Source organism: Durio zibethinus, chromosome 9, assembly GCF_047325235.1.
Source record: "Durio zibethinus cultivar Kanyao isolate XHJ-2024 chromosome 9, ASM4732523v1, whole genome shotgun sequence".
Taxonomy (NCBI): domain Eukaryota; kingdom Viridiplantae; phylum Streptophyta; class Magnoliopsida; order Malvales; family Malvaceae; genus Durio; species Durio zibethinus.
This window is the reverse complement of record NC_143170.1, coordinates 5,241,544-5,269,106: the sequence shown is the minus strand read 5'-3', so window position 1 is coordinate 5,269,106 and position 27,563 is coordinate 5,241,544. Positions and strand designations below refer to the sequence as shown.

The 27,563-nt window shown below is 33.2% G+C and overlaps 5 protein-coding genes across 7 annotated transcripts; 2 read left to right on the top strand and 3 right to left on the bottom strand.

Moving 5' to 3' along the window:
- Positions 1-1,129: 1,129 nt before the first annotated feature.
- On the bottom strand, positions 1,130-6,730 carry LOC111308930 (MYG1 protein C694.04c-like). Of its 2 annotated transcripts, XM_089765671.1 has the most exons (9): positions 6,319-6,730; positions 6,104-6,250; positions 5,864-5,962; positions 5,462-5,653; positions 5,190-5,309; positions 4,819-4,890; positions 4,170-4,644; positions 1,787-2,410; positions 1,280-1,694 (listed from the first exon to the last, which is right to left on the bottom strand). In XM_089765671.1, exons 1-7 carry the CDS (start codon positions 6,592-6,594, stop codon positions 4,420-4,422), a joined length of 1,131 nt encoding a protein of 376 aa, XP_089621797.1. In that variant the 5' UTR covers positions 6,595-6,730; the 3' UTR covers positions 1,280-1,694; positions 1,787-2,410; positions 4,170-4,419. The 2 variants fall into 2 exon arrangements, with proteins under 2 accessions (XP_022763387.2, XP_089621797.1); XM_022907652.2 differs by having other exon boundaries at positions 1,130-2,410; positions 6,340-6,730.
- LOC111308956 (Rhodanese/Cell cycle control phosphatase superfamily protein) lies at positions 1,490-3,756 on the top strand. The gene is made up of 6 exons (XM_022907677.2): positions 1,490-1,709; positions 1,826-1,872; positions 2,338-2,430; positions 2,578-2,716; positions 2,809-2,911; positions 3,414-3,756. The coding sequence occupies exons 1-6, from the start codon at positions 1,490-1,492 to the stop codon at positions 3,526-3,528; spliced, it is 717 nt and encodes a 238-aa protein (XP_022763412.1). The 3' UTR covers positions 3,529-3,756.
- A 332-nt stretch (positions 6,731-7,062) lies between the features above and the next one.
- On the bottom strand, positions 7,063-10,863 carry LOC111308948 (vacuolar protein sorting-associated protein 26A-like). Its single transcript, XM_022907664.2, has 11 exons — positions 10,345-10,863; positions 10,183-10,257; positions 9,969-10,043; positions 9,768-9,840; positions 9,584-9,628; positions 9,195-9,306; positions 8,801-8,867; positions 8,361-8,405; positions 8,169-8,224; positions 7,809-7,984; positions 7,063-7,613 (listed from the first exon to the last, which is right to left on the bottom strand). Exons 1-11 carry the CDS (start codon positions 10,345-10,347, stop codon positions 7,438-7,440), a joined length of 903 nt encoding a protein of 300 aa, XP_022763399.1. The 5' UTR covers positions 10,348-10,863; the 3' UTR covers positions 7,063-7,437.
- A 1,600-nt stretch (positions 10,864-12,463) lies between these two features.
- On the bottom strand, positions 12,464-16,167 carry LOC111308921 (P-loop containing nucleoside triphosphate hydrolases superfamily protein). Its single transcript, XM_022907618.2, has 5 exons — positions 15,672-16,167; positions 14,445-14,745; positions 13,723-13,881; positions 13,274-13,569; positions 12,464-12,878 (listed from the first exon to the last, which is right to left on the bottom strand). The coding sequence occupies exons 1-5, from the start codon at positions 15,879-15,881 to the stop codon at positions 12,657-12,659; spliced, it is 1,188 nt and encodes a 395-aa protein (XP_022763353.2). The 5' UTR covers positions 15,882-16,167; the 3' UTR covers positions 12,464-12,656.
- Positions 16,168-22,290: 6,123 nt separating this feature from the next.
- LOC111302828 (metal-nicotianamine transporter YSL3-like) lies at positions 22,291-26,193 on the top strand. 2 transcript variants are annotated; one of them, XM_089765670.1, is made up of 9 exons: positions 22,291-22,550; positions 22,671-22,765; positions 22,869-23,264; positions 23,393-23,565; positions 23,776-23,873; positions 23,971-24,105; positions 24,197-24,386; positions 24,486-24,600; positions 24,952-26,193. In XM_089765670.1, the coding sequence occupies exons 3-9, from the start codon at positions 22,907-22,909 to the stop codon at positions 25,878-25,880; spliced, it is 1,998 nt and encodes a 665-aa protein (XP_089621796.1). In that variant the 5' UTR covers positions 22,291-22,550; positions 22,671-22,765; positions 22,869-22,906; the 3' UTR covers positions 25,881-26,193. The 2 variants fall into 2 exon arrangements, with proteins under 2 accessions (XP_089621796.1, XP_089621795.1); XM_089765669.1 differs by having other exon boundaries at positions 23,950-24,105.
- The last annotated feature ends 1,370 nt before the right edge of the window (positions 26,194-27,563 follow it).

Below are 27,563 nucleotides of genomic sequence, written 5' to 3'. Positions count from 1 at the left end.
ACGATACTTAAATAAAAAAAATTTAATTAAATATTTAAATTATATTTTTGTGTATAAAATTATTTAATTTTTAATATTATTAAAACAATATTGATATAACATTTAAATGTTAACATGAATAAAATGTGACAATTATCTTATTTAAATGTTACAACTATATATCAATTTTAAAATATATAAAAATTAAAATATAATTTAAATTTTTTATTCTTTAAAATCACATGTGACAATTATATCATTCTTTCCTGACAATTACATATCATTCACGTAATTATTCAAGTACTATATTAGTATTATTTTAATAATATTAAGCAATTGAAATAATTTAATAATACATAGAATTAAAATTTAAGTATTTGATTAAATTTTTTAATTTAAGTACTATATTAAAAAAATACAGTAATTCAAGAACCAAATTAAGTATCATCCCTACTGCAAATATATCCCGACATTTGCAATGGAAATTTAAATATATATATATATATATATAATACTCCCTCCATCTCAAATTTTTATCTTGTATTGATTTACACAAAATTTAAGAAAAAAATTTTAACTTTAATGTATTTAATATTAAAATTAAATTTTTTTATGAAATTAAAATTTCATGATTTTTAATATAAAAAAATAAAAAAATTTTAAAATATAATTTTAAAATATAAAATAGTAAGAATTTTAGATGTTCAAATATATATATAATTTTGAGACAACAAAGTATTAATATAATTATGTATTTTGATAGTTGATAACAGTTAATGAATATATCAGACAAAAAATATTATATTTCATGTACTACTTTTATAGTACTATTTATTTGACAGCTCTTAAAAAAAGAGTAGAAAATTTTGGTGCGTGTTGATCCGCTAGTTTTGTTTTGAAGGTGGAAATCTGCTTGCCTCCTGGATTATTATCTTGTTGTTTGCAATCAATGAAATAGTGAAAAAAGAAAATGGAATCAGCAGTGTAGATTTGCGTTAGTGTTTTATTAATTTAATCTCAAATTTTCAAAGCATTCAAACATGGTTTTAGGGTGAAAACCACTCTATCCATTGTTTTATAGCAGGTCCCAGCCTACTCGAGCCACTGGATTTCAGCAGCCCCCTAGGGGAGTTGAAATGAAAACGACAAGGAAAAGCAAAGGCCCATGATTTTTTTTATTTTTCTTCCCTAATATGGTGAGGTCTTGGGAGATTACTGAACTGTAAACAGGATAGTACCCGAAGATCATCCCAGCCAGGTGGAATATGGATGAGAGAAATCCAACTGGGAGAAACCCCTTGAAACATGAACCACAAACCTAGATTTTTCAAGAGAAAAAAATCCATAATGGCCCACTTCTAAAACAAGCATCCCAAAAATTTCTTGACACAACATAAAAAAGCCGACAATAAAAGCAGTTCAAATAACTCTATCAATCACCCAACTCCTTGAGCAACTTAAATGTGTTGAAACTTGTACAACCGATTTTTTCTGTTTGTAGATTCAGATAATGGCTGCACCTACCTCACTCACCCCAAATTCAACTCCATCCTCTTCAATATATTCGAACTTCAGGACCTCCCAGTTGACCATCTGTTCAAAAATTACCCCAGACTCCTGTTGCTTTTTGACAGTAAGATCTGGTCAAGCATCAAAGCAAAGATTGACTTACCAGAATCCAAGGGGCTTAATTATCCGATGTGCAGCAACAAAGCCTGCAAAATCACCAGGTACTATTGTTCTAACCAAACCTTGATTATAAGATGAATTGAACCTCAAGGGTTGATACTCAAAACAATTGACGTACCCTGACTTTAATTTCCTTCTCTTCTTTTGGAGGGATTAGCTGAAGAAGATTGGAAGACTAAGAGAGAACTTCTCTCGGAGAAAAGGGTATTGATCTCCCCCTCTCTTACACGTATGCATGTTTTGACGCGTGCGTGCACACCAACACACATACTCACTTTACAAACATAAAAAATTAAATCGTTTCACCCTGTTGTTTTAGGACTGCAAACAACAGCAAAATTTAAAGCTTAAACGGCATGTATCTGCACATGCATATGAACAGCCATTACTCTTAAAAGTAGTTCCCTACTGTTTAAAAAAATACATTTATTTTGCCTGCTTAGAAAGAGGATGGAAGTGAAAAGTGGGAAATTATAAAGCCCATCAATGATCATGAATGGAAAAGAAGATGAACAGAATGAGAATGTGTTGAGTTCTTCTAAGGGAAAACAAAAAAACTCATCTGTGTAGATGAGTGAACTGCCAGGATGAAAACAGCACAAGCAAAAGAAGATTCCACTTCCCTAGTTCAGACCATTTGAACTAACAACAAATATTTCTTCCTTTTAGGTAAGAAGTGTGGATGCAAAGGAAGCTTTTCGCCTTCAAAAAGAGAATAACTTTGTGATTCTTGATGTACGACCTGAAGCAGAATTTAAAGAGGTTAGTCAACTCATTACAACTTTAGCAAGAAACCAGGAACCAAAGATAATCATTCATGGCAAGGGTTTCACTTCAGTATTTGTAACTTTCATGATGATAAGAACAGGCCAGTAAAGTGTTGCTAAATTTTGATGCTTTGTGATGCAGGCTCATCCACCAGGAGCTATTAATATTCAGATATATAGGCTTATAAAGGAGTGGACAGCATGGGATATTGCTAGGCGTGCTGCATTTGCATTTTTTGGCATATTTTCTGGCACAGAAGAGAACCCTGAGTTTATGCAAAGTAGAATAACATTCCCTATGTTTCTTCTATTCTCCACCACCATTTCCTACTTAGCTGATATAAAAGGGACTAAGTATTTAGTATTTAAGCAGGTGTAGAATCAAAATTTGACAAGGATGCAAAGATAATAGTGGCATGCACATCTGGGGGCACAATGAAGCCATCCCAAAATCTCCCGGAAGGTCAACAGTCAAGGTATTTACATCACTCTGATTTTATACAGTGGAAAGACATTCATAAGAGACTTATAATATGCATCATAGTCATTAAACAAGTTAGAGTATTCCATCTTTAAAATTATCAAGTGTCTAAACAGGCAAATGAATTGTGTATTTCATGCTCAAAGTGCTGGTGCAAACAAAAGTGTTCACTTTTATCGGTTCTAGTGTAAAAAATGATCTCTAAAATCACTTTACTAGAAAGCAAATACACAATAAACCCATGAATATTCATTCTTAATAATATAGTTCAAATAATCAAATTTGACAGGTTGGTGCTGTGTTTAGATGACACTGTAGATAGGTTAACACTAGGAAATAAATAAATCATTCGCAAAGAACATAATAAATTGTTGATGATGCTTTTTCCTTTTGAATCAATATAAGCAATCAAAGGTATTTATTTGCCACACTTTTGTTATTAAATCTGTAATTGCCCAACTGGAAGATACAAATGCTTGATTTCTGAATCCTTGCAGATCACTCATAGCAGCCTACTTGCTCGTGCTCAATGGTTACAAAAACGTTTTCCACTTGGAAGGGGGCCTTTACACATGGTTCAAAGAAGGACTGCCATCAGAATCTGAAGAGTGATATAACAATGATTACATGGTGCTTCAATAGAAGCTCAAATTTTGTCCTCATTTTTTAAGACTGGTTCTACCCTTTTCCTTTTAGGTTTTGAATGTGATTTCTTTTAGACATTTTAATCATACTTAGAATCTTATATCACCTAATGTTCTATGTACAACTTTATTTCTAATAATTTTTCAATGTGAAAATTTGAATGTATTTGTAATAATACTAAGAATTTGTAACCAATAGCAACAAGCAAATCATCAGATCTGACACTGATCCTCTAGGACCTATCAATAACCACAGACTACCAGTTCATACGACTTCTAATTTGACACAATTATTGGAGCAGCTAAACTGTCCATGATAGAAAAACAACTATCACGCATTTCATAGCACCAAAATACACATAATTTAGGGCATCCTATGTTTCAAGTATTTTCTTCCAATCTATGAAGACAATTTTCTAGTAAGCTTTCAAACCGGATTACTAATTAACTTTTTCCTTTCAAATGCTCTAAAAATAAAATGAAGTAATTAAAATAATTAATTTACAATGAATACAATGTCAAATGCACACAGACAAAGACAGAACATGATAACCACTGTAATATGTATGAAATCAAATACAATAAATATCAGTGATAGTTGAATATTACCTTGAAGAAACACGGTTAGACACTCTTATCAACTCATCCCAAAGGTCAGGATCGTCAACTTTATCCAAGACTCATGAGAACAAGATTGCCAGGATCAAGAAACTCACAAACAAATAGGCTCAGCTGAAGAGAACATACAAATAGAAGTTATTGCCTTCCGCATCCCACCTCAAAGCACAGATACAAAAGTATGACACCCTTGGTGGGCACAGAGGATTTTACACATTTTAGTATTCACTAAGTAAATGCTTTAGGCCTTCAAAGAAGCTCTAGCCATAGCTAGAGCACCTCCATAACTTTTATTTGCACCGATGAATCCACTCATGTGGACAAAAATACAACCAGGGATCCCTGCCACCTCAGATAGTTTGTTACCTTCCAAACCCCTCCAAGGAATTGGTAAAGGTTTCCTACTCTCAAACCTGCCAGGTGAAACTGCAACTGCCTGCAATCGCCAATTTTCACTTCTATCATCCTGCAAAGGTGACATGAAACATAACTCTGAAACAATTACCAAATTTATCGTGAATTTGGGTTAAAAGGTTCTAAGATTAATGGTTTTGATCCCGTGGCGTTTTAATACCTGGTTTCTTTAGAATCTTAACCAACATAGAAGGCAATAAGAGGAGCAGAGACAACAAAAAGATACCTGGTAAATGACATATTTGATGGCAGTATCAATCTGCAGTTCTTCCTCAAGCTCAAATATGTGGAGTTTCCACTGGAAAAAATTGATCAAATGCAATTATATTAAACATTCAAGCATTAAGTGCTTTATCAAAGTACTCAGCAATCATGACACCAATGGTCAATATACTGGTAAATTTAATTCCAAAATCGTTTTCTTCTTTTTAGATGTAGAAAATAAATATAGAAAATCTACAGCATGCCATTGACAAAAATCAGTCATTTCAAAGATATGCTATTAAATAATAATTTGAATATGATTTTCACCTATAAGTTCATCTTTCTAGAAATATAAATGACAACTACCAAATAACACATCCACTGCTTACTCACAGGGCAAGATATTGTCAACACAATGATTTCTCCGCTGCAGTCAATATCATTTCTTGCTGAAAGACACTCCATCACAATAGATCGAGCTGGTAGCCAAGATTTCGCATGAAAATGAATACTCTGCTTAGGAAACAACATTATTTTCATAAGCATAACCATGCATTAACACCTTCAATGATCAATTATTTTGAATCCAACAAGTATGGAACTAATTTCCCACTCAAAAAGAATGCTTCATGAAAGAATTTTAACATGATAGATGCACACTATACCTCCAAGAATTCACTTCCAGCAAGTGTCATTGCACTCTGAAAGGCTTCATTCTCTCTCTCAGATGACTGATCAAGATCTACCCAGTCCAAATTTAATCTTCCAACTCTATAAGATAAGCCTGTAGCATTAACATATCTTGGTGGCCGGTCTGTGTCATATTGATTAATTCCATTGTCAATAGCATCAACTGCCTGTTAAAGTGATCCATCTCTTAGCATGATTTCTTCATAAGCATGCGAAAGAGGAGTGAAAGTGAAAATGAACATGATCACAATCATCCTATAAATCATAAGGAAGGTATACAAAACATTAACAAAATTGAGGATTTGAGCCAGTCAACTCACTTTGTCATGCAAACAAAAATGGGCACAGAAGTGTTATATGTTTTAACAATCTCTTACCTCCACAAAATTCTTATATACTGCTAGAAACAACCGATACACATTTGGATGTTGTACATCAAGCTCAAGCTCCTTTGCAATTATCTCCGCACCATAATGCTAAAAGGATAAAAAACTGTCATCAGATTGCAAATAACACAAGATTCTCATCGTTTTCCATTTAGAAACTCCGGAAGCATATACAGTTAAAGAATAGCGAAATACATTATATGCAAGGATAGTAGGGACTGGGGAGGGTACCTTATAAACAAGGCCTGCACTACTGAGTTTAGTAGTAAATCCATGGCTAAATACTTGCTCAAATCCTCGCTGATGATGATCGTAACGATCTCGGGTGGGATCATAAACACCCCCAGCATCAACCACGGCATCAAGATTCTCCAAAGCCTTTAAAAACACTATCGACAGTTACTACATTAGTGATAAGAACATGAGAATAGAAAAAAAAATGACACCTGGGAATCTCTGGTACGGACAATCTGGGCATTTGAGAATTTTTTGGTGAGACGATTCATGAAACAGGCGAGAGCCTCGTCACAATGAAAGCTGCCGTCGTGAGTGCCAACCCGCTTCGGACCTGCTGTTGTCGTTGAGAACCGACATGCCCCATATTTATAGCAATAAGACTTTGCCGTAGCTTTCAATAGTTTATTGCTTGTAGACAAAGATTTTCTATGACATTGACTCTGGATGGTCAACAACTTCTGGCTCATCCTTCGCACTGCGTACATGTTGCCGCTCTTGCTGCCTCTGCTTCACTTGCCGAGTTGCAAAACCCCTGCTAGTTCTTTTCCCCTCGAGCAAATTAAACTACTTCATTTTGCTTCTGGGAGGGGCCTGATCATATGCTGAATGGGCCCAAATCATACTTTTGATTGGATTTCAAATGACAATGAGGCCCAATATCCCAGGAAACTGGCTGGCACTTGATTAGGATTGTCAGTGGGTTCAACTAGTTCATTTGTCCCTTGGGTAATCAGAGGAGCACAATCCATAAATAAGGTTTTTTCTTTTTTTTTTTTTTTCACTTTCAAGAAGAAAAGCGGCCCAGCTCCAGCACCATTATAATAAGAACAAAACAGAAATCTCAGAGGAACAGACACCTACCATGGTCAGGTAGGTTTATAAATCATAACATATAATAGAATAATTCACTAAATTATTGAATCATAGATGAGAAACGCCATCAACATTGGAAATCACACAGAAACCAACCAGGGAGTTAATTAACAATTTATCATGCCATTGCCATGTGATTCCACAGAGAAAAGGGACTGGCAATTTGTAAACTATAATGTCCAACAGCAGTGGATCAGTGGCAGCCTGGTAATGACCGGCTCAAAAAGCAACTATACTCACCTCAACCGCACATGACTCGTTTACATACCAAGTCTGAGTCAAAGCTTCAATAAAGAAAAGTATACAAAACCATTATAGCCCTTCCAAATAAACAGCAATCCTGTGTTCCAGTAGTTTTAACCCTAAGCCTCGAGGCTTTACAAAAGTACCGAAAGGCAGTTAATCATTTGTTCTTTACTGGATCGAATGTCAAATTTACATGTATATGATGATCATCAGGAATCCTGCAACCTGTATATTGTAATTTCCTGCTGTTTGAAATACCGACGATCCTCCTCATCAACCAGAACAAGATTCAAATAGTACTTCACACTGAATTTGTTGTTAATGTTGCGATGTGTTGGCGTCAGTTCATATGGACTAAGAAACAGCCTGATTGGAATTGATTCACCTTCAATACCAAGCACAAAATTGTGAGCAGCAAAAATGATATATATTATCTGATGCATCAAAACTAAAATTCTGCCCAAATCAACATCCTTCAGAAAAAAACACAAGGTCAGTCAATTATATATAAGCTAGTTGTATCAAGTATCTGCCACATCAGGTATTACAAAATGCAAGAAATCTGAAGTTATGAACATACCTCTGACAGGAGCACCATCCATCAACTCAAATTTAGCTAGTGTCTCTGTCTCAACATGGGTATTGGCTCCTGATCCTGTTGATTCTCGACGCCGGATCTCAAGATCCATATTCTTAATCTTGATCCTCACAAGAAGAAAATATATCTTGCCAATAATAACATCTTTCAGATGATACCTGTGCAATTTGGATTCCAATAAACAAGAACTAAATTTCCAGTTGAAACCTACATGATAGAAAGTGGCTAGGAAAATTGCTTCTTATAATAGTTTAAGATAGAGAGCTTAAATCCTAAACCTGAAATGTCCTAAGCCAACCTATGATGTCAGGTTTTAGCAAGATCCATAGATGTTCAACTTACTTGCTATTATTGTACTCAAATTCAATGTGCAGGCAATCCTCGATCCCAACTTCCATCTGCAAAAGGGATTGATATTTGTTAAAATTTAATACCATTGTCAAAAGAATTATTGGTGGGTAGCTCATTAGAAAATGGAAAAATGACAAATGTAATGCTTTAAGAATCAGTGTAATGAAGACATTTGCTACTCACCTTGATGCTGTTGTTGATTGGCGGAGGTGGAGAATAATTGTGAACCTGATAACCATAAATCAAGCAAAAGATAAGTTGCTATGGCCACATCACCGACAGTTGTAAATGGCACCAATTAGTGTACCATATACAATGATCGATATGGCAAATGTCCTGAAACCATAATGAAAGGCCAAATACATTGATGTTGGCTTTCCTGTATAAGAGTATTATATCAGGTATAAGGGGGGAAAAGCACTCTTCAAATTAAAACATAGTTTAAAGTTTTAACTTCTACCTTCTGTAGCACACATTTTATATGCTTATTTGCATAATGTTGTTAGTGCATATGAGAGTGAGGTGCCATATGTGCTAGCAAAAGAGAAGCAGATGCGTTGGAGAGAAAGCAAAAACTAAACAGAAAATAATGAAAAGAAGCAGGTGCCAATAAAAACACTTACCATAAAGTCCTGGTATTCCACTATGCTTCCACCATAATTACGGCTAACTGTCACTTTCAGGACATATCTGAGAAGAGCAAGAAATCAAACTATTGTAACATGAATTGCCACATTATAGCATCACATCACCAACCTCATCTGCAGTCCAACAAAACTAAAAAGCATTCGAGAGCTCCACAATCAACATACTATAATATACATATCAGACTCATTTCTAACCTTCATTAAGGTAAGTACACAAAATATATCATCATGGTAATCAAACTTATTTATAAGCCTTAATGATACATGGCAAACAAACTTCTAGTTATCAAGGAAACACTCCATTCAAATTGACCAGAAGAAATATGAACAAAATTTTATCTTCAAATATTTTAAGCAGTGGGCAGCATACCTGAGCCGCACATTCACACCATTATAAGTTTCATATGGCATTTCAACTGTAGAAAATTCAAATGGATACGTTTTTCTTTCATATATATCCCCAGGAATATCCAATTCACGTACTGCAAAAATTAGGAATATAAAAATAGTAAACAATACAAACCAACAGCCCATAAGAATTTAGAATAAAAGAAAACGTGCATGCACAGTTTGAGCCTCTAAATGAAAGAAGGATATGAATAATCATACACTGCAAAGCACAAATTGAACTCACTCTTAAGATCTTATCTTCACTCCAATCCACTTCACATGCAATTAATGAAACTTAATTCCCAAAGTTACTTAAAGGACATCTAAACAATTTCCAGGCAAAGCAAAGAAAAGCCAGATGATACTCACCAAGAGAAGTAAAGTCATAAAAGTTGCCCCTGTCAAAATACATCTCTGGAAAGCAAAAACATAGTTAGTTTCAACTTCAATTCAACAAGTAAGAAATAACAAAATTCTTAAATGTTTATTCAGCTGCCACATCAGAATGATAATTAAAACTTGGACTGACAGTGAACAAGGAGCAAGAACAAACCTATTTGACCAAGGAGCTCAACTTTCACACCGTTATGTTCGATTTTCTTCCCTTGAAGTGGTTCTATGGAAATCTGAAGGCAGCAGATAATAGGAAATTCTTCAAACTTTAAGGTCGATGACAGAACATTCAAATATAAATAGAAGACTCAAATGATATGATCTTCAAACTGTTAAAAGTAAATAATAACTAGATAAATACCTTCCCAGCAATATTTTCTTGACTTTGGAAAAGCGGTACCATTACCGTTCGGCCATTTTCCTTTTTAATTGGGACCTAATCACATAACAATAGTTCAGATTCCGGCGACATGACTCGTGAAAAATTAACTAAAAACAATATAATTAAAAAATAAAATTATAGTTTCAATTTTCTTTTCAAACGAAACTAAACCTAAGAAGATCAAGAGAGATACCTGCTTGCGAGTTTTTCCATCGGTAAATGTGATCGATATATTACATGCCGGCTTGAAAGCTCCAATCAGGAAATTCTAATTCAAAAATAAGGAAACCCCAATTGCATTCAATAAACATCATTTTAGAGTCTAACGGGAAATCCAATGAATGTGAAATCTTACCATGCTTTTACGGTTCAATTGTCGTAAATCACCGGGGAAAATAGAGGGAAAATACGATTAGATCAAGTGAAAATTGGGAGGTCGAACGAAATCGAGGATCAGTTAAATTTTTTAGAAAGTAGGGATTAGGATAGGAAACCGCAGAAGGAAGAAAAAAAAACCCTAGACGTCAGCGGAAATCGAGATTGGCGCAGAAGGGGAACCCAACCACTTTAGAGTTTCGACAGTTAGGAATCGGAAGCAAGGACTGGCGTAGGTACTGTAGTACCAAGCTCGATGTCGCCGTCGCGTGCTTTTCACGCGATGTCAAGACAAATACAAAATATTACTATTAGTACTCGAGTTTTTTTATTGATTTGGGGCAAGAACTCGCCGTGGGCCACCGCCCAAGCACCTTGATTTCCAGACTTCAGTGGTCCAACACACTTGTACTGATGGGGTCTTAGCTTTATCTTCAAAGTGATGAAGCGGGCTCTCTCAAGGCCTTTACATTAGAGGGTTCATAAAATTTTGGGAAATTCTTTATGTTAGTTTATTATATATATATATATATATATATATATAGGATTATAACTTGTATAATAAAAATTTTAAAATTTAACAAATCGAGATAAAATACAATCATTTATCATTTTTATTATATTATATTTTAATGAAATATGTGAAAACTTTTTTTGAATAATTTGTAATTGTGAATTTGTTGCTACCAATGAACTGTACAACAATTATAATTAATTATTATCTTTTTTATTTTATTAAAGAGATTTAAAATTTTTATCGAACAGCTTATACTCTTATTCATAATTTAATTTCTAAAGTTGTGTTTTAGATGACTAATGTTGTGGGAGTTGCATTGGTCGCAGTTCAAATAGATACTAAGAAGATTATATCACCTACAATAATTATAATATATTAATTAATTATAATTTAGTATTATGTAAGGTTTATAAAAAAATTTACGTGAAGTCCACATTTTTAAGTAGTGAACTTCTATATAATTTTTTATTATAATTGATTAATTATAGTACTATAATAAAGAGAATTGTGATTGATATGTGCCAAACACTAAGACCTAGTTCAGTATTATCATTAAAAATAAATTTTTTAAATTCAAAAATTACTTTTGACCCAATCTAAATGCTAAACAAAAAAAAAAAAAGACTCTTCAATTCAAAAATCTAATTTACAAACTAAATAAAAAAAATATGTTTTTTGCGATAAAAAATACATTGAAAATAAAAACAATCATATTATTCTATAATTTTTAATATTCTATTATTATATATATTTCAATTACACTGCACATTTTTACAATAATATCGATCACTTAAATTTTTAACTACATTTTTTTATCATATTTTTTAAACTTATTTCTTTCAACTCAATTTTTTTTCAGAACGAAAGTTTTTTCAATCGGATGGTAAACTAACCAAAAGTATTCGTAGAAAATGGGCGCTAAGTATCATCTCGATATTATCCCTTAAGACTCATATTATAAACTTTACCCATATTCGCATCGGTCCCACGAACTTAAGGTCAAACAATTTTCAAATGAAATATGGCCATTCGTGTAGTTATGATCAGCTTACAGCAAAAGACAGAGGGAAAGGCTTGCAAAGTTGCAATATTCAAGGCATGCCATAAAAGCCGAAGTTATGGCCGGAGCCACCAGCATTTAAAATGGTACCAAGTACTGGACTCCAACCCACCCCATGCCATCACCAAATTGATAACAATTAACAGTAATTCCTGGCTGTTGCAACCTGTAAAAATTATAAGAACAAAAGACTGTGAAAAGCAACCACCGATGATGAGTAAACCATGCATTGAACGTAAAATTATTGCTTTCACATTAAAACATGGGAGCTGCAATACCCCAAAATGACTAGACCCATCTTGTTACAGAGATCTTCCAGATCAAGCAACAAAAAGTGGAATACAACACCCAAACCAGTCTTAACGGTGGTCCACCACATAAACATCCCTATTAAACTGAATCAACAGGGTTTCTCAAATATAATACAACTAAAAGATTTCACTAGCTAACTTTCACAAGCTCCATTGGAATTGCGGCATCTAAAATTATGGGGGAAAAAAATTATAGCCCAGGCAACCGAAATGCAAATGGAAAGTTATTTTAAATGAATAACTTAGTGACTATATCAGTTCTTACTGTTTCAAAGCTGCCATCACAATAAGAGCCACCTCAAATGTTAATAAGTAGCTTGCCAGGAAAAAGAACCAAACTTTCAAAGCTTAGTATTACACAACACCAGATTCCATGGCGGAATCAGAGTATAGAGATGAGAATTTCAGACGTCCGGGGAATCTGATTGAAGGTTAACAATTTGAGAAACTACAAGCTTGGAGAGTTCATTAATAGCAGCTTGAACCTGATAATCATCTGATTCCCTCTGCCTTGACCATCCAGGTAATTGTGAACTTAACCTGCTATATTCATTTGCAGCAACCCCAGTCTTCTTTGATGTGGCAATAACTTTCTCCAAATCAATCTGCGATAACGGCCTTGGAGCCTAAAAAATAAATAATCAATGATATGTATAGGTAAAAAATACAAAGGTTATAGGAAAGATACCACAAAGTTCTCAATTCCGCATACAAACAGAACTTTTATGCATAGGTATATGTTTAAGACAACAAAGAGATCTACCTAGAATATCATCCTCTACCTCATTCTGCCTATGATCAAGTACATATGACAAAAAAGAATGTTAGATTGGTCGTCATCACACAACAGAAACAGCCAAACAGGAACTACCTCAACTAAAATATATTTATAAACAAAAAATTCATAGGTTAAATATGATGAGTGATTTAATTCAGAGATAAATGCTAGAGTCTGAACCTCAGCAAAACTTGAGAAAGATGATACATGGACACAGAAAAGAAATACAAAAAATATACTTACTCCAGATGGTTTTCCTTTCTTCTCCTCATCTAGTAAGTCCCTAATAGGAAAGTATGCTGCTTTCTTGCAGAGTTCAAGAAGATCTGACCCTGTGTACCCTTCACACAAACTGGCTATGTAGTCAAAGTCAATGTTTTCTTCAACACTCTCACCCTTCAAAATCACCTTCAGTATCTCAGCCCTCTCCCTGCAGTCAGGTATTCCAATCTCAAAAGCCTGAGGAAGTCGTCTGAGTATGGCTTCATCTAGTTCGGATGGACGATTCGTTGCAGCAAGAACCATAACTTGTGCATTCTCTGCACAACAATATACAATCATTAAATTATAAATTATAATTTAAAAACAATACCCAGAACATTCTTCAGACGGCCCTTCATCACAAAACCAGAAAGTACTTTGTTGGGGAATAATAACAGTATATAACAGCTTTTAGGTACAAAAATACTTACGGTCGGTGGTAAACCCATCCCATAAAGCCATGAACTCAGTCTTCATGTTCGTCATTGCTTCATGGTCTGTATTACGACGCTGTCCCAAAAAACTGTCGACCTCATCAATAAATATAATGGAAGGCTGGAGTTTATAGGCCAAGCTGAACACTGCAGCCACTGCCAAAGTAGAAGAGGAAACAAACAATACAATCTGAGACACATAGAACAAACAGACTTGCATGGGGACTTACATCCATTAGAAAAGGCATGTTGTCTTGAAAGGACGTTAATTGATAAGAAAGGTCAGCTTACTACAACTTACATATAAAATGACAATTTTCATCTTTTTTCTTTTTGTAACAATAAATTTCAGAATAATGATTTTAAAACAAAGCAGGAAATGGTTATTAAAAAAAAAAAAGAAGGCTGGACATTGGAGTTACAGGGCATATTTAGATGACAAACCCATTTGTGGGACCTCAGCCAAAAGACATTGCATGAAACCATCTAAGCACGACCTTAGGATGGTTGAATCAGTTGACCTTCACTTTCTTTTATCTACATAGAGTATTTTCTCACATTTCCACAGGAGTTAAACAAATAGACCAAATAATAATCAGAAAAAAAAAAAAAAGAGTCCAATGTTGATCCCTTACAACAATATGAATTCAGGTGTTGTCAAAAGAAATGCAAAAGCCCTAGAACCAATAGGGGATAGAACAAACAATATCGATACTTACCAAGTTTCTGTGCATCACCAAACCACTTGCTCATCAGATTTGAAATCCTCACATTGATAAAAACAGCTCCAGACTCCTTTGCAATGGCTTTAGCAAGCATGGTCTTTCCAGTACCCGGGGGTCCATATAACAGAACCCCTTTTTGAGGACCAAGAAGCTTTCCATGTGAAAACAGCTCTGGTCTCCGTAATGGAAGAATCACTAGTTCATAAAGAGCCTGCTTGATGGCTTCCAATCCTCCAATAGACTTAAATTCCACATCAATGTGATCAGGATTTATCACATCGCATGCTATCACATCCTGTTAAAGGAAAAAAGTACAAGTATGTGGTTACCATAAAAGTTAACAGTTAGAATCCCTTGCTTCTATTCTAACACCATATCTCAAAGCAAATATTCCAACAATCTATATTTTTTATTACTGAATATAACATGCATGAATTTCAAAGTATATTCGGTAGAATGCATTTTCAGATATGATATTTTTAGATATACAGTAGGATATTGATGAAAATTAAAAAAAAAAAGCAACCACTAGAAAATTACAGACATCAAAGAGAAATACTCTAAAGGCTGCAACAAAGGCTGAAAAAAACATGCGCTCATAAGATAGCATTCTGTTTTCTGCAGGGCTTATCGACAATTGGCTGGTTAACTATTCTCCATTAGTCTGGGTGAATTCCTTGTTAACTGGAAACTTGACCGTAATTAGTCCTGACAATTTTAAATACAACATGCTAACAACTACCTCACATAACAACTACGCTCGTTTAAGACTGCATTACTTTACATTTACAACTACGCTTTTAACTTTCTATGTATTGCTGATTCTTATTCAAGTAAGATTTCGCCTTAGCAACTTTGAAAAGCCAAAAGCAAATAACAAACGGCAACAATCAAAAGCAAGCTACCCTTATATCCCTTTAGCAAGCTTTAATGAATTCAATGTTCAAAATTCAGATAAAGAACACTGGTTAAAAGAAAATTTTTTGCAACTTTGAACTACAAATTCCGGCCTTGGATTCCATCCCAACTAAGCAAAACCCTAATGAAAACACTAAAGAATAAAAAAATACTCACAAAAAAATGGATGACTTATTCTCACAAATTAATCTAACTTACAACAAAATTACACTTTGACCCAAAGAAAAAGCTTCCAATTTTAAAAGGAAAAATACATACTACCATAAAACAATTTTTTTTTTTTTAAATCTCAAATAAAAGTACCTCATAGGGATTAGTATGGATTAAAGGGCGACCCAAACGCTTAGCAATTTCCTTCTTGTGCTCCAGTGCTTTTTTAGAAGCTTCCCGGTTGGGGTCGAGGTGTCGGAGCCCCGCGAAGAGTACCAAGCAACTAAGGGCGGCGCTGGCGGCGTATAAAATCAGTTCTTGCAGGAACTTCGTTTCCGACGAGGATGAACCCATCTTTCGCATATATTTATTTCTTTCTTTTAGTATATCAGAAAAACATACAAGTTACAAATAAGAGCAACTAAATAATAATTAGGGTTTTAAATTTTAACAGAAGAGGAACTTGGGAATGAAGAAAAGCGAAGAGGCTTTGGTTTCGGCCAACTTGGTAATCTCGAATCTCGAATTTCTGAGGACCTTCGCGAACTGGAAAGAGATTTTCTCGGCCTTAGCCCATTGGATCTTAGGTTTTGCCCTTGGTGGGATGGGCCTTAGCGGTAATGGAGCGAACTTCTCGGCCCCTCAACCCAAGCCCAATTGAACAAACAGGACTAGGTATAGAAAATAAATTTTCTAAATACCGAAAAAATAAAATAAAAATAAGATCATTCTAGAAGATAAAATTTTTTATTTTACATGAGATATTAAAATATTATCACATATTTATTTATTTTCATAAATATACTTATATAACACGTGTTAATTTTAATTTTATATAAAATGATTTTTCACAAGAACATGTCGACTTTTTATTTATAAATCGTGCCGTGATGGGACACTCGCAAATGTTTTGTCCATATGACATGACTGTTGACATTAATTAAAAGTTAGTGGACCAACAAAAACAGGGAAAAGGACAAAAATATTAACAATATATTTTAGCATTTAATTTCAGTGGAATATTAATTTTTTTCATTATTTTTATGAAATTTTTATATTTAATAATTATTTTAAATTTTGATTAATTTTAAATTAAATTGAATCAGATTTTATAAAAAGAAATAAAATTTTTTAAGTTTATTTTTTTATTTACATAATTCGAAATTAATTTTTTTATTATTTGAATCAACATACATTAGTGATTTTTTTATTTTTATTTTATTTTATTCTATCCTAATTTCATTCCACCGGATCCCATTAACTGCAACAATTTACTTTAATAAATAAGGCGTTATACATTGAACTCTAATGCCCTTTCCGGTGCTGCTGGGATATTGATTCATTTACTAATTTATAGCAATAGATTAAAGTTATCACTTAAAAAGAAAAGTTATCTTCAGCATTAATTATTATTAAATCAATATTTTTAGTGTTCGTCTAAATCATCAAATAAAATAACTGGCACTACCAACTCCTAAAAATCTACAAAATAAATATATATATATATATATTTTTTACAATTCAACACCACAGCCTCCCTTCGCCACCACTATCATCTGTCGTATAAACAAATATCTCGAGGAGTAATGACCTAGAAAAGCAAAAAAAAAAAAAACACAGGCACGCACAGCTTCTCATTTCAAAATGGATTCAAAGCTTTTCTTTTAACTTGAGTCCTGTGCGTTTGGGTCTCAAACTCCATTCCATTAAAACTGAAAACCACCATTGTCGAGATTATCACAGCCTAACCAAAGCCCCTCTACTTCCATTAAACTGTCAATTCCCACCATCGCCACGCCCACAGTAAACAGTAAACAACCACAAATCACCTCCCCACTATCAACCATCATAAATCCCTTCACCACAATCGTTAGAAAAAAAAAAGAAATCTAGACGTGAAACCACCCGTTTCCACCACCATTTCGAAACCAAAGAATCCCATTTTTTCACTCAAAAAGTTAACAACCAGAATAGCAAAATACTAGCAAAGAAAAAAAAAAAAAAAACAGCTACATCATCCTCAAGAGAAACACAAAGCAAAAAAAAAAAAAAAAAAAAAGGACCAAAAAACAAAATATAGGATAGGGTATTAATTTTGGGGTATTTTCAGGTTTAAAAAGGAGCTCTTGAAGGTTTCTCTTTTCGGTTGGATTTCCCAAAATCCCCTTAAAATCGAATAAGGAATTACACCAAAAATTTCAAGTGTCGCCACTGCTTCAGCCGTCTCTTATTGCCAGAACGTCGCCGCTTCTTCCCTTTTTCTTTCGTTTACCCCACGAGATTCCAAGTACCAACAGTAAGCCCCAAGAAGACTTTACCCGAAAACCCCAAAAGCTTTTTCCCATTGTTGGAAACCCAAAAAATCAACTCACTGCCCCTATTTCTACCGCTGCTTTCCCTTAGAGCCCCAAATCACAAAACTCGAAATCTCTTTTTTTTTTTTTTTTGGTTTGTTGAATTGTGTTGTTTGTTTGCTATGGTGAAGATGATTCTCGCTTAAGTAAATAAATAAAAAAAGCCAATTAACAAACCTCTAAACAAGAAGAAAAAAAGTAGAGAAGAAGACGATGGTAAGGCTTAATTTTTTTTGTCATTGAAACGAAGCAAAAATGGGTAAGAAAAGTCATCAACTGCTACCCACTCACACCAAATGACATTCAGTTAGCAGCAAATAGCAAACAATTGTTGATCAAAAATGTAAACTTGGCATTGGGAGAACACCACATTCATAAAAAGTTTTATCCTGAGACTTGCGTTAATAAGTAATATAATTAGTCCCGACGAAGACTAGTTTTTGTTAACTTTTTTTTTTATTTTTTTAAATATATTTGTAATTATTTTAATATAAAAATAAAAAAGTAAAATAAATAAAAATGTTATAAAATTTAAAATATATAATATTTCATATAATGCGATTAAATTTTCATTGTAAATTTTCATGTTGTATTTTTTTTATTAATCATTCGATGAAATGTATGCTTTTTTTAATTTATTATATATTATAAGTTTTTGTAAAAAAATTTAAAATAAAATAAATAAATAAACTAATAATAATAACTTAATTTTTATTTTTTTATGACTTTTTGTATTTATATATATTTATTATTATATTTTATAAGATTTTAATTGCATTTTACTTTATCATAAATAATAAATAATAATAATCAAAACTGATAATAAAAAAAACAAAATTAATTACAAATTCACATCATATAAAATGATAAAAACTGAGAAAACTCATGAAAAACACACTCAATTACAAATTTACATCAAACAAACACCCACTTTTTATCAAATTAAAGTCCAACTCACTATGTCCCAATTTAATTAAAACCTAACACATCATAACCTACCACACCCAACAACTTCTTTAATTTTTTATTTTTTGATTTTATCAACTTTTATTTTTACAAAATATTTTATTAAAATGTAAATTAACATTTTTATTAAAATATTATAAAAAATTTTCTAACACTTTTAGTAAAATTAAAAAAAAAAAATTCATGAAGTAAAGTCACTGTTGGCAAAGATAACAACAGTGTATTATGGCTTGTAATTTTATTTTTGGAAAAATTGAGTGGGTGAAAAGGAACAACAAAGAGAGGAGTAGAATACTAAAATTTCAAGAGATTTAACCAACAAATATAAAATTAATAGTAATAAAAATATCACATCTTTATAATTGGATTTATGAATTTAAAGTTGATTTAAGAAATCTACTTAGACAAAAATATAAAAGAGAAAAAGAAACAATTTAAAACAAATTTTGAGTGAAATCTAATAACCTATAGTGAAGCATGGATTAAGTAACTAATAATAAACAAAAAAGTGATAAAAAATAAAATCACAATCTTATTAAAATTATAAATTTCTTTCACATATCATACTAATTTATTGTTTTGTGGAAAAAAAATTATTTTTTTGGTATTTCGTCCCAATATAATTTTATTTCATTTGAGTATTGAGTGAATGTGGTTGCATGTGTATCGATGTTTTTTTTTATATTAAATATGAATTTTTAACATCTTTTTAGAATCAATATATCGTTTAAAACTTTTGCATCAACCAATAACAAATGGTACTAACTTAAAGAAAAAAAATAGTGGAAGGGAGAATATGAATCAATAGTGTCCCCAAAGGAACAAAAAAAAAAAATACAATGCGTTAACATGATTTTTTTTTATTTTCCAATTTAGAATAAAAATAATAAAATTAATACAATTTAAAATTTAAATTTATTAAATATTATCTTTTAAAAATAATTATATAAATAAATTAAATTAAATACCAAATTCATATTAACATAACTCATATCCCAATAAAACACTAGCTTCTATTAGGCAAAACAACAAAAAGGATTAAAGAAAAAACAATAATATTTAATTTTTAATAATAATCCCATGTTGTACTTCTCTATTTGGAGATCCTATTACATGTTGTAGTACAATATCTTCATAAAATTTAGGTTACGTTAATGTAGTTGCAAACCAAAGTACTCTCTCATTTATTATCACCATCCAATTTAGGGTGGCGGCGGCCCGTCCTAACACCACTCCTCTACCCTCCGACTTTCATTTTTATTAATTATGTATTTTGACATGACAAGTTTTTATTCAGTAATTTAAGATGAGATTTATTAATTTATAATATACAAAAATGTAAATGAATAAAATGTGTGATGAGTAGTTTAAGAATAGTTTTGGTTTTTTATATTTATATTTGCGTATTAGTTTTAATAAATACTTATGAATAATATTTTTAATATTTGTTAATTAAATGAATAAATTATGAACATAATAAAATTTATTTATATTTGATTATATAAAAAATAAAGTATTTGATAAATAATTAGTGAATAAACTCAAATTTTTTTAGTTTATTAGATTTAACAAATTATCATAAATAATAGTTTAAGATTATATTTGATGTATAAAATTATTAATGATCTAAGATTATAACCATCTTATATCATGTTTAATTTACATATAATAAGAGAGATATGATTGTAAGAAAAATTAATATTTTATTGACATAAAATTATTTAATTATTCTTAAGTAGAGAGAATTATTTTAATTTATGAGATTAAATTTACATATTTAATTATATTATTAAAAATTATATTAATAATTTAAATTATATAAAATTTTTAAAAAATAATTTTAATAAATAAATAAATTATCCCATTGTAATATTTACATATATCAAATATAAAATAAAATAATATTATTTAATTTAATTATATTTATAATATTATTTTATCTTATATTATCGTAATTTTTTATATCAAATATAATAAAAAATTAAATAAATAAATAAATAATAAATATAATAAAATTAATTAATATTCCATTCATTTACGCTCTAATATATGTCAACTTGTTTCTTAATAAAATATAAAAAATTAAAAATAATAAAGATTAGGAAGCATTTTCCATGTTTTTTTAACCCAAAAACGTCGCCACTCAACAACTAGATAGGAGATTGCTATTTGCTGCTAGTTGCCATCTCTTTTTGTGCTATCTCCTCAACTTTCAAGACGACAATAACAACATCAAACATTAAAAAATTCCTTGCGTCTTCAATATGGCTTTGCCACATTGTCAATTGGTTACTGAAAATTACTAATTTTTTTAAATTATCTGCAATTGAAAATGTGAAAAAGAAGGAGGAAGAAAAAGACAAAAAAAGAAAGCAGAGGGGAGTTAGTCAATGGGATTCATAATAGATTCTCCACATCCTGCGACTCCAACGAAAGACACGTGTGTTGACTAACAACAAGGTGTCAGTTAAACAATTTTTCTGTCTGCATGTGTTACACGCCAGGAAATTCCATTTATTATTCCTATTTTTTACTGCATTACTATTGTTTTTTCAAGACATTTATTGCTCCCTCTGTTTTATTTATGTCGTCATTTTTACATTTTTTTATTTTTTTCATTTAAAATTTATCCCGATCAATCAAGATGCCCTTTTGAATATATTTTTATCTCTTTCCAGAAATCTTTAAATAAAAATTTTACAGACATTCAGCTTCTTTTCAAGTACGATGATTTACACAGTTGTTTGTTAAAAAAAAATCAATTAAAGATGACATGGGAGTAGAACCTAGACTTGTTCCAGGGCAAGCCCACTTCTCTAGGGAGCGCGTTACAAGCACGTGGCAGTCCAGTTGTCAGAGACAGAGACAGTGACTTCCGAGGCGGGGCTTTGATCTGACGCCAGTGGATCAACATCAACGACACCCATTCCTGAGCCCCACTGTCTCAATCTGGATTTGCAATCTCCGAGAGAGTTTTCCTTTTCTGGTTGTTTGGCCCTTTGCATTTTATGCTTTTGGTGAAAGTTCCGTGTTTAAGCGGGCACGCTTTTCCCGGTGGAGAGGTGCTTTCAAGCCGAAGGAGTCGAACTAGTCCCAATGAATCTCTTTGAAAGGACTTCCATTTCCATTCCCATCTCTATCCCACTCTTTCTCTCTCTGTAAATTTTTATCTTTAATCCATTTCCATTCCCGTCTCTATCCCACTCTTTCTCTCTCTGTAAATTTGTAGCTTAAAGGAGAGTCAACGTAAAGGATCAAATTTGATGGCCAAACATTTGTCGAAATGTATTGGGGTTCAATGGCTGGATGATTAATGAATGTACTGCGAAGGATGCTTTGTACTACTTTGCAGTACATGCAATGGGTCTCGAAAGCCTTAGTCCTAAATTTTTTATTGGGGTTGTTAAGCTGTGGATGCTTTAATATAAGACCCAGCAATTTTGTGCCAAATTGCAATGTCTTGATTTACTGATTTTGAGATACTCTTTTGAAGATTTTAGGGTAATCATGGTTCAGATGTCGAATTTAATGTCCTGGTGATGTTGCATTGAATTGAATTTAAGTAGCGTTTTGGGTTTTTCTGGTGCTTGTGGATTGCTCGTGGTCCTTTCGGGCTGTTTGTTACCTTTGCCTCGGTCCATCGAAAGACTCAAACTAAGATATTTGCGATATCTTATTCCTTGTATTTGGAGCTTTTTCCGATACGCATAAGGTGAGAAATGAATTAGCATTTTAGTATTTCTGTCGCATGTTCTTAGATTACGCAAAAATAAAAAACACAAAACCAAATCCCAATTTGACGTTGTTTAATGAATTCCCGTTAATTCGACAGAGATGAATTAGAAGAAAGTTCGAGCCTGTACAAGTTTTTCCAAGGTCTGGTCTTTGCTGCATTCTAGCAAGAAGAAGAGAAAACTGTTCACCCAGGTAAGATATTTCATGGCTGCATAAGTTGTCCATGTAGTTTCATTGTAGTATTTGCTCTCTTTGAACTGAACCTGAAAATAAGATTTTTGTGATGATTAATTAGACTAGCAAGAACCAAGTTTTATCAATCCAATTGGAAACATGAACATGGAGGAGATGAAGGAGATTGAGAGAGATGAGAGAGAAGATTTTGAAGAGATGAATAATGAGCAAGAGGAGTTGAAAAGAATTGCACCCTGGATGAAACAGATAACAGTTCGAGGAATCATTGTTAGCCTTCTTATTGGTATCATATACAGTGTGATAGTCACGAAGCTCAACCTCACAACCGGGATAGTTCCCAACCTCAATGTCTCGGCTGCTCTTCTTGCCTTTGTATTTGTTAGGTCATGGACTAAGCTGTTTCAAAAGGCTGGATTTGTTTCAACTCCATTCACTCGACAAGAAAATACTATAATTCAGACCTGTGCGGTCGCTTGTTATAGTATTTCTCTTGGAGGTTTTTGTACTCTTATCAAGTTAATTTGTTGTCTGCAATCAAGTTTTTCTTCCTTCTTGTTTAATTTTATTGATTAATTGGATACCATTTCACTTGTTTTTGTTTCCTCCATCAATTATTTAATGCAGGTGGTTTTGGGTCTTATCTGTTGGGTTTAAGTAGGAAGATATATGAGCAAGCAGGCCCTGATTCAGAAGGCAATAATCCTGGGAGCATCAAGGAACCTGGGATTGGTTGGATGATTGGTTTTCTCTTTGTAACCTGCTTTGTTGGGCTTTTGGCATTGGTTCCTCTAAGAAAGGTATGTCTATTTCTTCTATTTTGCTTTCTTGCAATTCAGGGTTTCCAAGATTAATGATGATAGATTCATTTGCAGCGATTTCATTGAGTCTTAGTTGGTAATCCGCGTCTTAATTATTTAAGACCATTATATATATCATCTTAATAGTCAACAATTATGTCCTTTTCGAAACTTTCAATAATGTGGTCATGCAAATTTTTGTTCTGTCAGATCATGATAATTGACTACAGATTAGCTTACCCAAGTGGAACTGCTACGGCTGTTCTGATTAATGGGTTTCATACCCCTAGAGGAGACAAAATATCCAAGTATGAATCTACGATTCTGAATTCTTTTCTTTTCAAATTAGAAATGAAACAGGTTGTAAGTGTTGCATAACTCAAGTTGTAATGATTCATCTTGCAGGAAGCAGGTTCATGGATTTCTGAAGTTCTTTTCGCTTAGTTTCCTCTGGGCTTTCTTCCAATGGTTCTATGAAGGCAGAGATAAATGTGGATTTTCTCAGTTTCCTACATTTGGTTTGAAAGCATGGAAAAATTCGTGCGTGCTCTAGATTTCCTCTTCTCTATGTTGTCATCTTTCCACTTATAATCTTGCCATAATCACTAATTAGAGAAATTCAATTTTGCAGATTTTACTTTGATTTCAGTATGACTTACGTAGGAGCAGGAATGATCTGTTCACATCTAGTAAACTTATCTTTGCTACTTGGAGCGGTGCTTTCTTGGGGAGTAATGTGGCCACTAATCGGCGGGCTCAAAGGAGAGTGGTTCCCTGCAACTTTACCTGAAAGCAGCATGAAGAGTCTAAATGGTTACAAGGTCTGCAGAGACATTTTATCTTGTATAGCTTCTCCCTTAATGATATCTTGGCACCAATATTCGTACTCATTTCTCACTATTTTTCCATTTATCATGCAGGTTTTTATTTCTATTGCTCTAATCTTGGGGGATGGGCTCTACAATTTTCTTAAGATACTGTTTTTCATTGCAAGAAGCTTTCACACCAAAGAGAAAAATAACAACCTTAAAACATGTAACTCATCAACTTCATAAAATTTTTTTTCTTTGTCTCCTCTCCAGCTTATTACTTCCATTACTTCCATAATTTTCTACTCACTAGTTATAGCTGCCAGCTCCTATGAAACTACAAGGGTACTTAAGCAATTCAAATATTTTGTTTTCATGGTGAGGTGGTGGACTGCCCCTTTTATCATGATTTGACTTGTTGCGATGGTGTTCATTTGATTTGGAAGTGCTAAACCAGATATGGGTCACCATGGTCTCATAGATCCTTAGAGAATAAAAACTTCACTAACTCTCCTTTCTCTATGTTGCTGTCCTTAGAGAATGGCAACTTTATTAACTTCCTTTGCTTGTAATGCAGTTTCTGATAACCAGAAGAAGCATCTGGATGATCTTCAACGAAATGAATTATTCATAAGAGAAAGCATTCCTATTTGGGTAGCATGTGCAGGGTACACCATTTTTTCTGTCATTTCCATCATTGTGATCCCTTTGATGTTCCCTGAGCTGAAATGGTATTATGTAGTTGTTGCTTACATTCTTGCACCATCTCTAAGCTTCTGCAACGCTTATGGTGCTGGTCTGACTGACATGAACATGGCCTATAATTATGGAAAAGTAGCTCTCTTTGTGCTGGCTGCCTTGTCTGGAAAGGAAAATGGTGTGGTTGCAGGACTTGTAGGCTGTGGTCTTATTAAATCCATGGCATCTATCTCTTCTGATTTGATGCATGATTTCAAGACTGGTCATCTAACTCTCACTTCTCCGAGATCCATGCTTCTCAGCCAGGCAATTGGAACGGCCGTTGGCTGTGTTGTAGCTCCTCTTACATTCTTTCTCTTCTATAAAGCTTTTGATGTGGGGAACCCTCATAGCGAATACAAAGCCCCGTATGCCCTCATTTATCGAAATATGGCAATTCTAGGTGTTCAAGGCTTCTCTGCCCTTCCCCAGCATTGTTTGCAGCTCTGCTATGGGTATTTTTCCTTTGCCATAGCAGCCAACTTGTTGAGAGATTTTACTCCCAAGAATATTGGGAAATATGTTCCCCTTCCAATGGCTATGGCTGTGCCTTTCCTTGTTGGTGCTTATTTTGCAATTGATATGTGTGTGGGGAGTTTGGTTGTGTTTGTATGGCACAAACTAAATGACAAGAAGGCAGGTTTGATGGTTCCTGCTGTTGCTTCTGGCTTGATATGCGGAGATGGGTTGTGGCTTCTTCCTTCGTCTATTCTTGCTTTGTTTAAGGTTCATCCTCCAATCTGCATGAACTTCTCAGCGACGACGTAGACTATGTTAACAGGACAGTGAGAAAGATAGAGAGTGCAGAGGCTTTGTTAGTTAACATTAAACATAAACTAGTTTTGTAGTTGGTACGCAAAATGGAATTCGGACCAGTATAGTGTTTGATACACAAGCTGTGTCTTGGAGCAATAGGTAGAAGGCAACATTTTAGATATATGCATTTTAGCTGCTCTAAAGTAACATACTTTATATGAGCTGGAAGTTGCAGGAAAAATTAGTTAGTTCTGATTTATATCAGAATATGAAAAAGTTGTAATAAAAATCAGTTTTGGTGAAGAATAAAGAGCAATTTCATAAAGGATTCTGAATTGAAGCAACCGTTCCGTTGCTTGTACAGTCATTGACACAATTTAGTCATCATGCTGGATGCTGTCTTCTCGATGTTTTTCTAGTTGTCTTGTTCATACTTCAAAATGTGTGGACTTCTTTTTGCTTATATATACTTATATCTTATAAGAGCTGTATAAGTACGAGAGCAAATTGTATATTCCAAACAGTCAATAGACGCATGATTTGTTAGTAAAGTGTTTGATTTTTAATTTCAATGATCAGACATCAAATTTTGTCAATTTCAAATATAAAAAAAATATTTTTTTTCACATTATGCCTTAAGCCACGAACATTTCTTTTTTTTCTTTTTTCTTTTTTTTTTTTTTTGTTATCTTTTTAGAATGTCAATAACAGCTACATAGCCAGAAACTGTTAGCAAAGGAAACAATGCTGCAAATCTACCACCAGGGGGAATGAACTTTCTTGGACAGAATTAACAGAAAGCTTATATCTTCTCATGAATTTAACATTCAACATTAAGATGACAGTTTTTTGTGCCATTTAGTATTTTTTTTTCTTCATTTTGTTTCTTAAGGGAAGATTAAACAATCAAACTCAATTAGATTGTGGGTTTTACTCAAACTCAACTTGTTCAACTATTGAAGCTATTAAAACTCGGATTTGATATGACACTGACAGAAAATTGAATGTCTACATTATCAGTGCTTTGAGCTGTTGATGAGGCATATATATATATACATATATATATATATATCTCCCCTGGTCAGTTTGATTGGATATGTGCCCATAACAGGACAGAGATAAGTTAGTGAAGGATAGAAGGATGTGAAGGGAATGGATCGAATATTCTCAATGGTCCCCTGAGCCTAACGCCCCAAAGCTATTCCTTCCCTTAGAGATGAGGATTCAGGGCAAGTCCCAAGAATGAAAGGCTCTTGCAAGGCAAGTCAAAGATTAGACCATCGCCTTCTCTGAGAAAATGACTTCAAAAACATTACCCATACTAGTATCAGATAAGAGCCTTTTATTGCACAAGCCTTTGACTCTTTGCAATCTTGTGGAGCATTGATGGCCAATGCAGCCTCCCATGAAAGTTTAAGCTCAGCTTCCCTAGTCTCTTTGGTAGTACATATGGCATCAACCTCCATAATCTCTAAATGTCTAACCCCTGAAAATGGAATCCAAATGCAAACAAATCACACTTTTAGCCATAACAGCTCTTGTCCCTCCTTCAAGTTAATTTTCTACATAAACAAAGCCAAAGTCCAACACATGCGAAAAATTCGAAGGAGCACACCGTTTATTGGACCTAATCTACCAGGTTTTCCAAATCCGACCACGGAAAATAATTACGGCGCTGGCTTACCCTTTAGAACA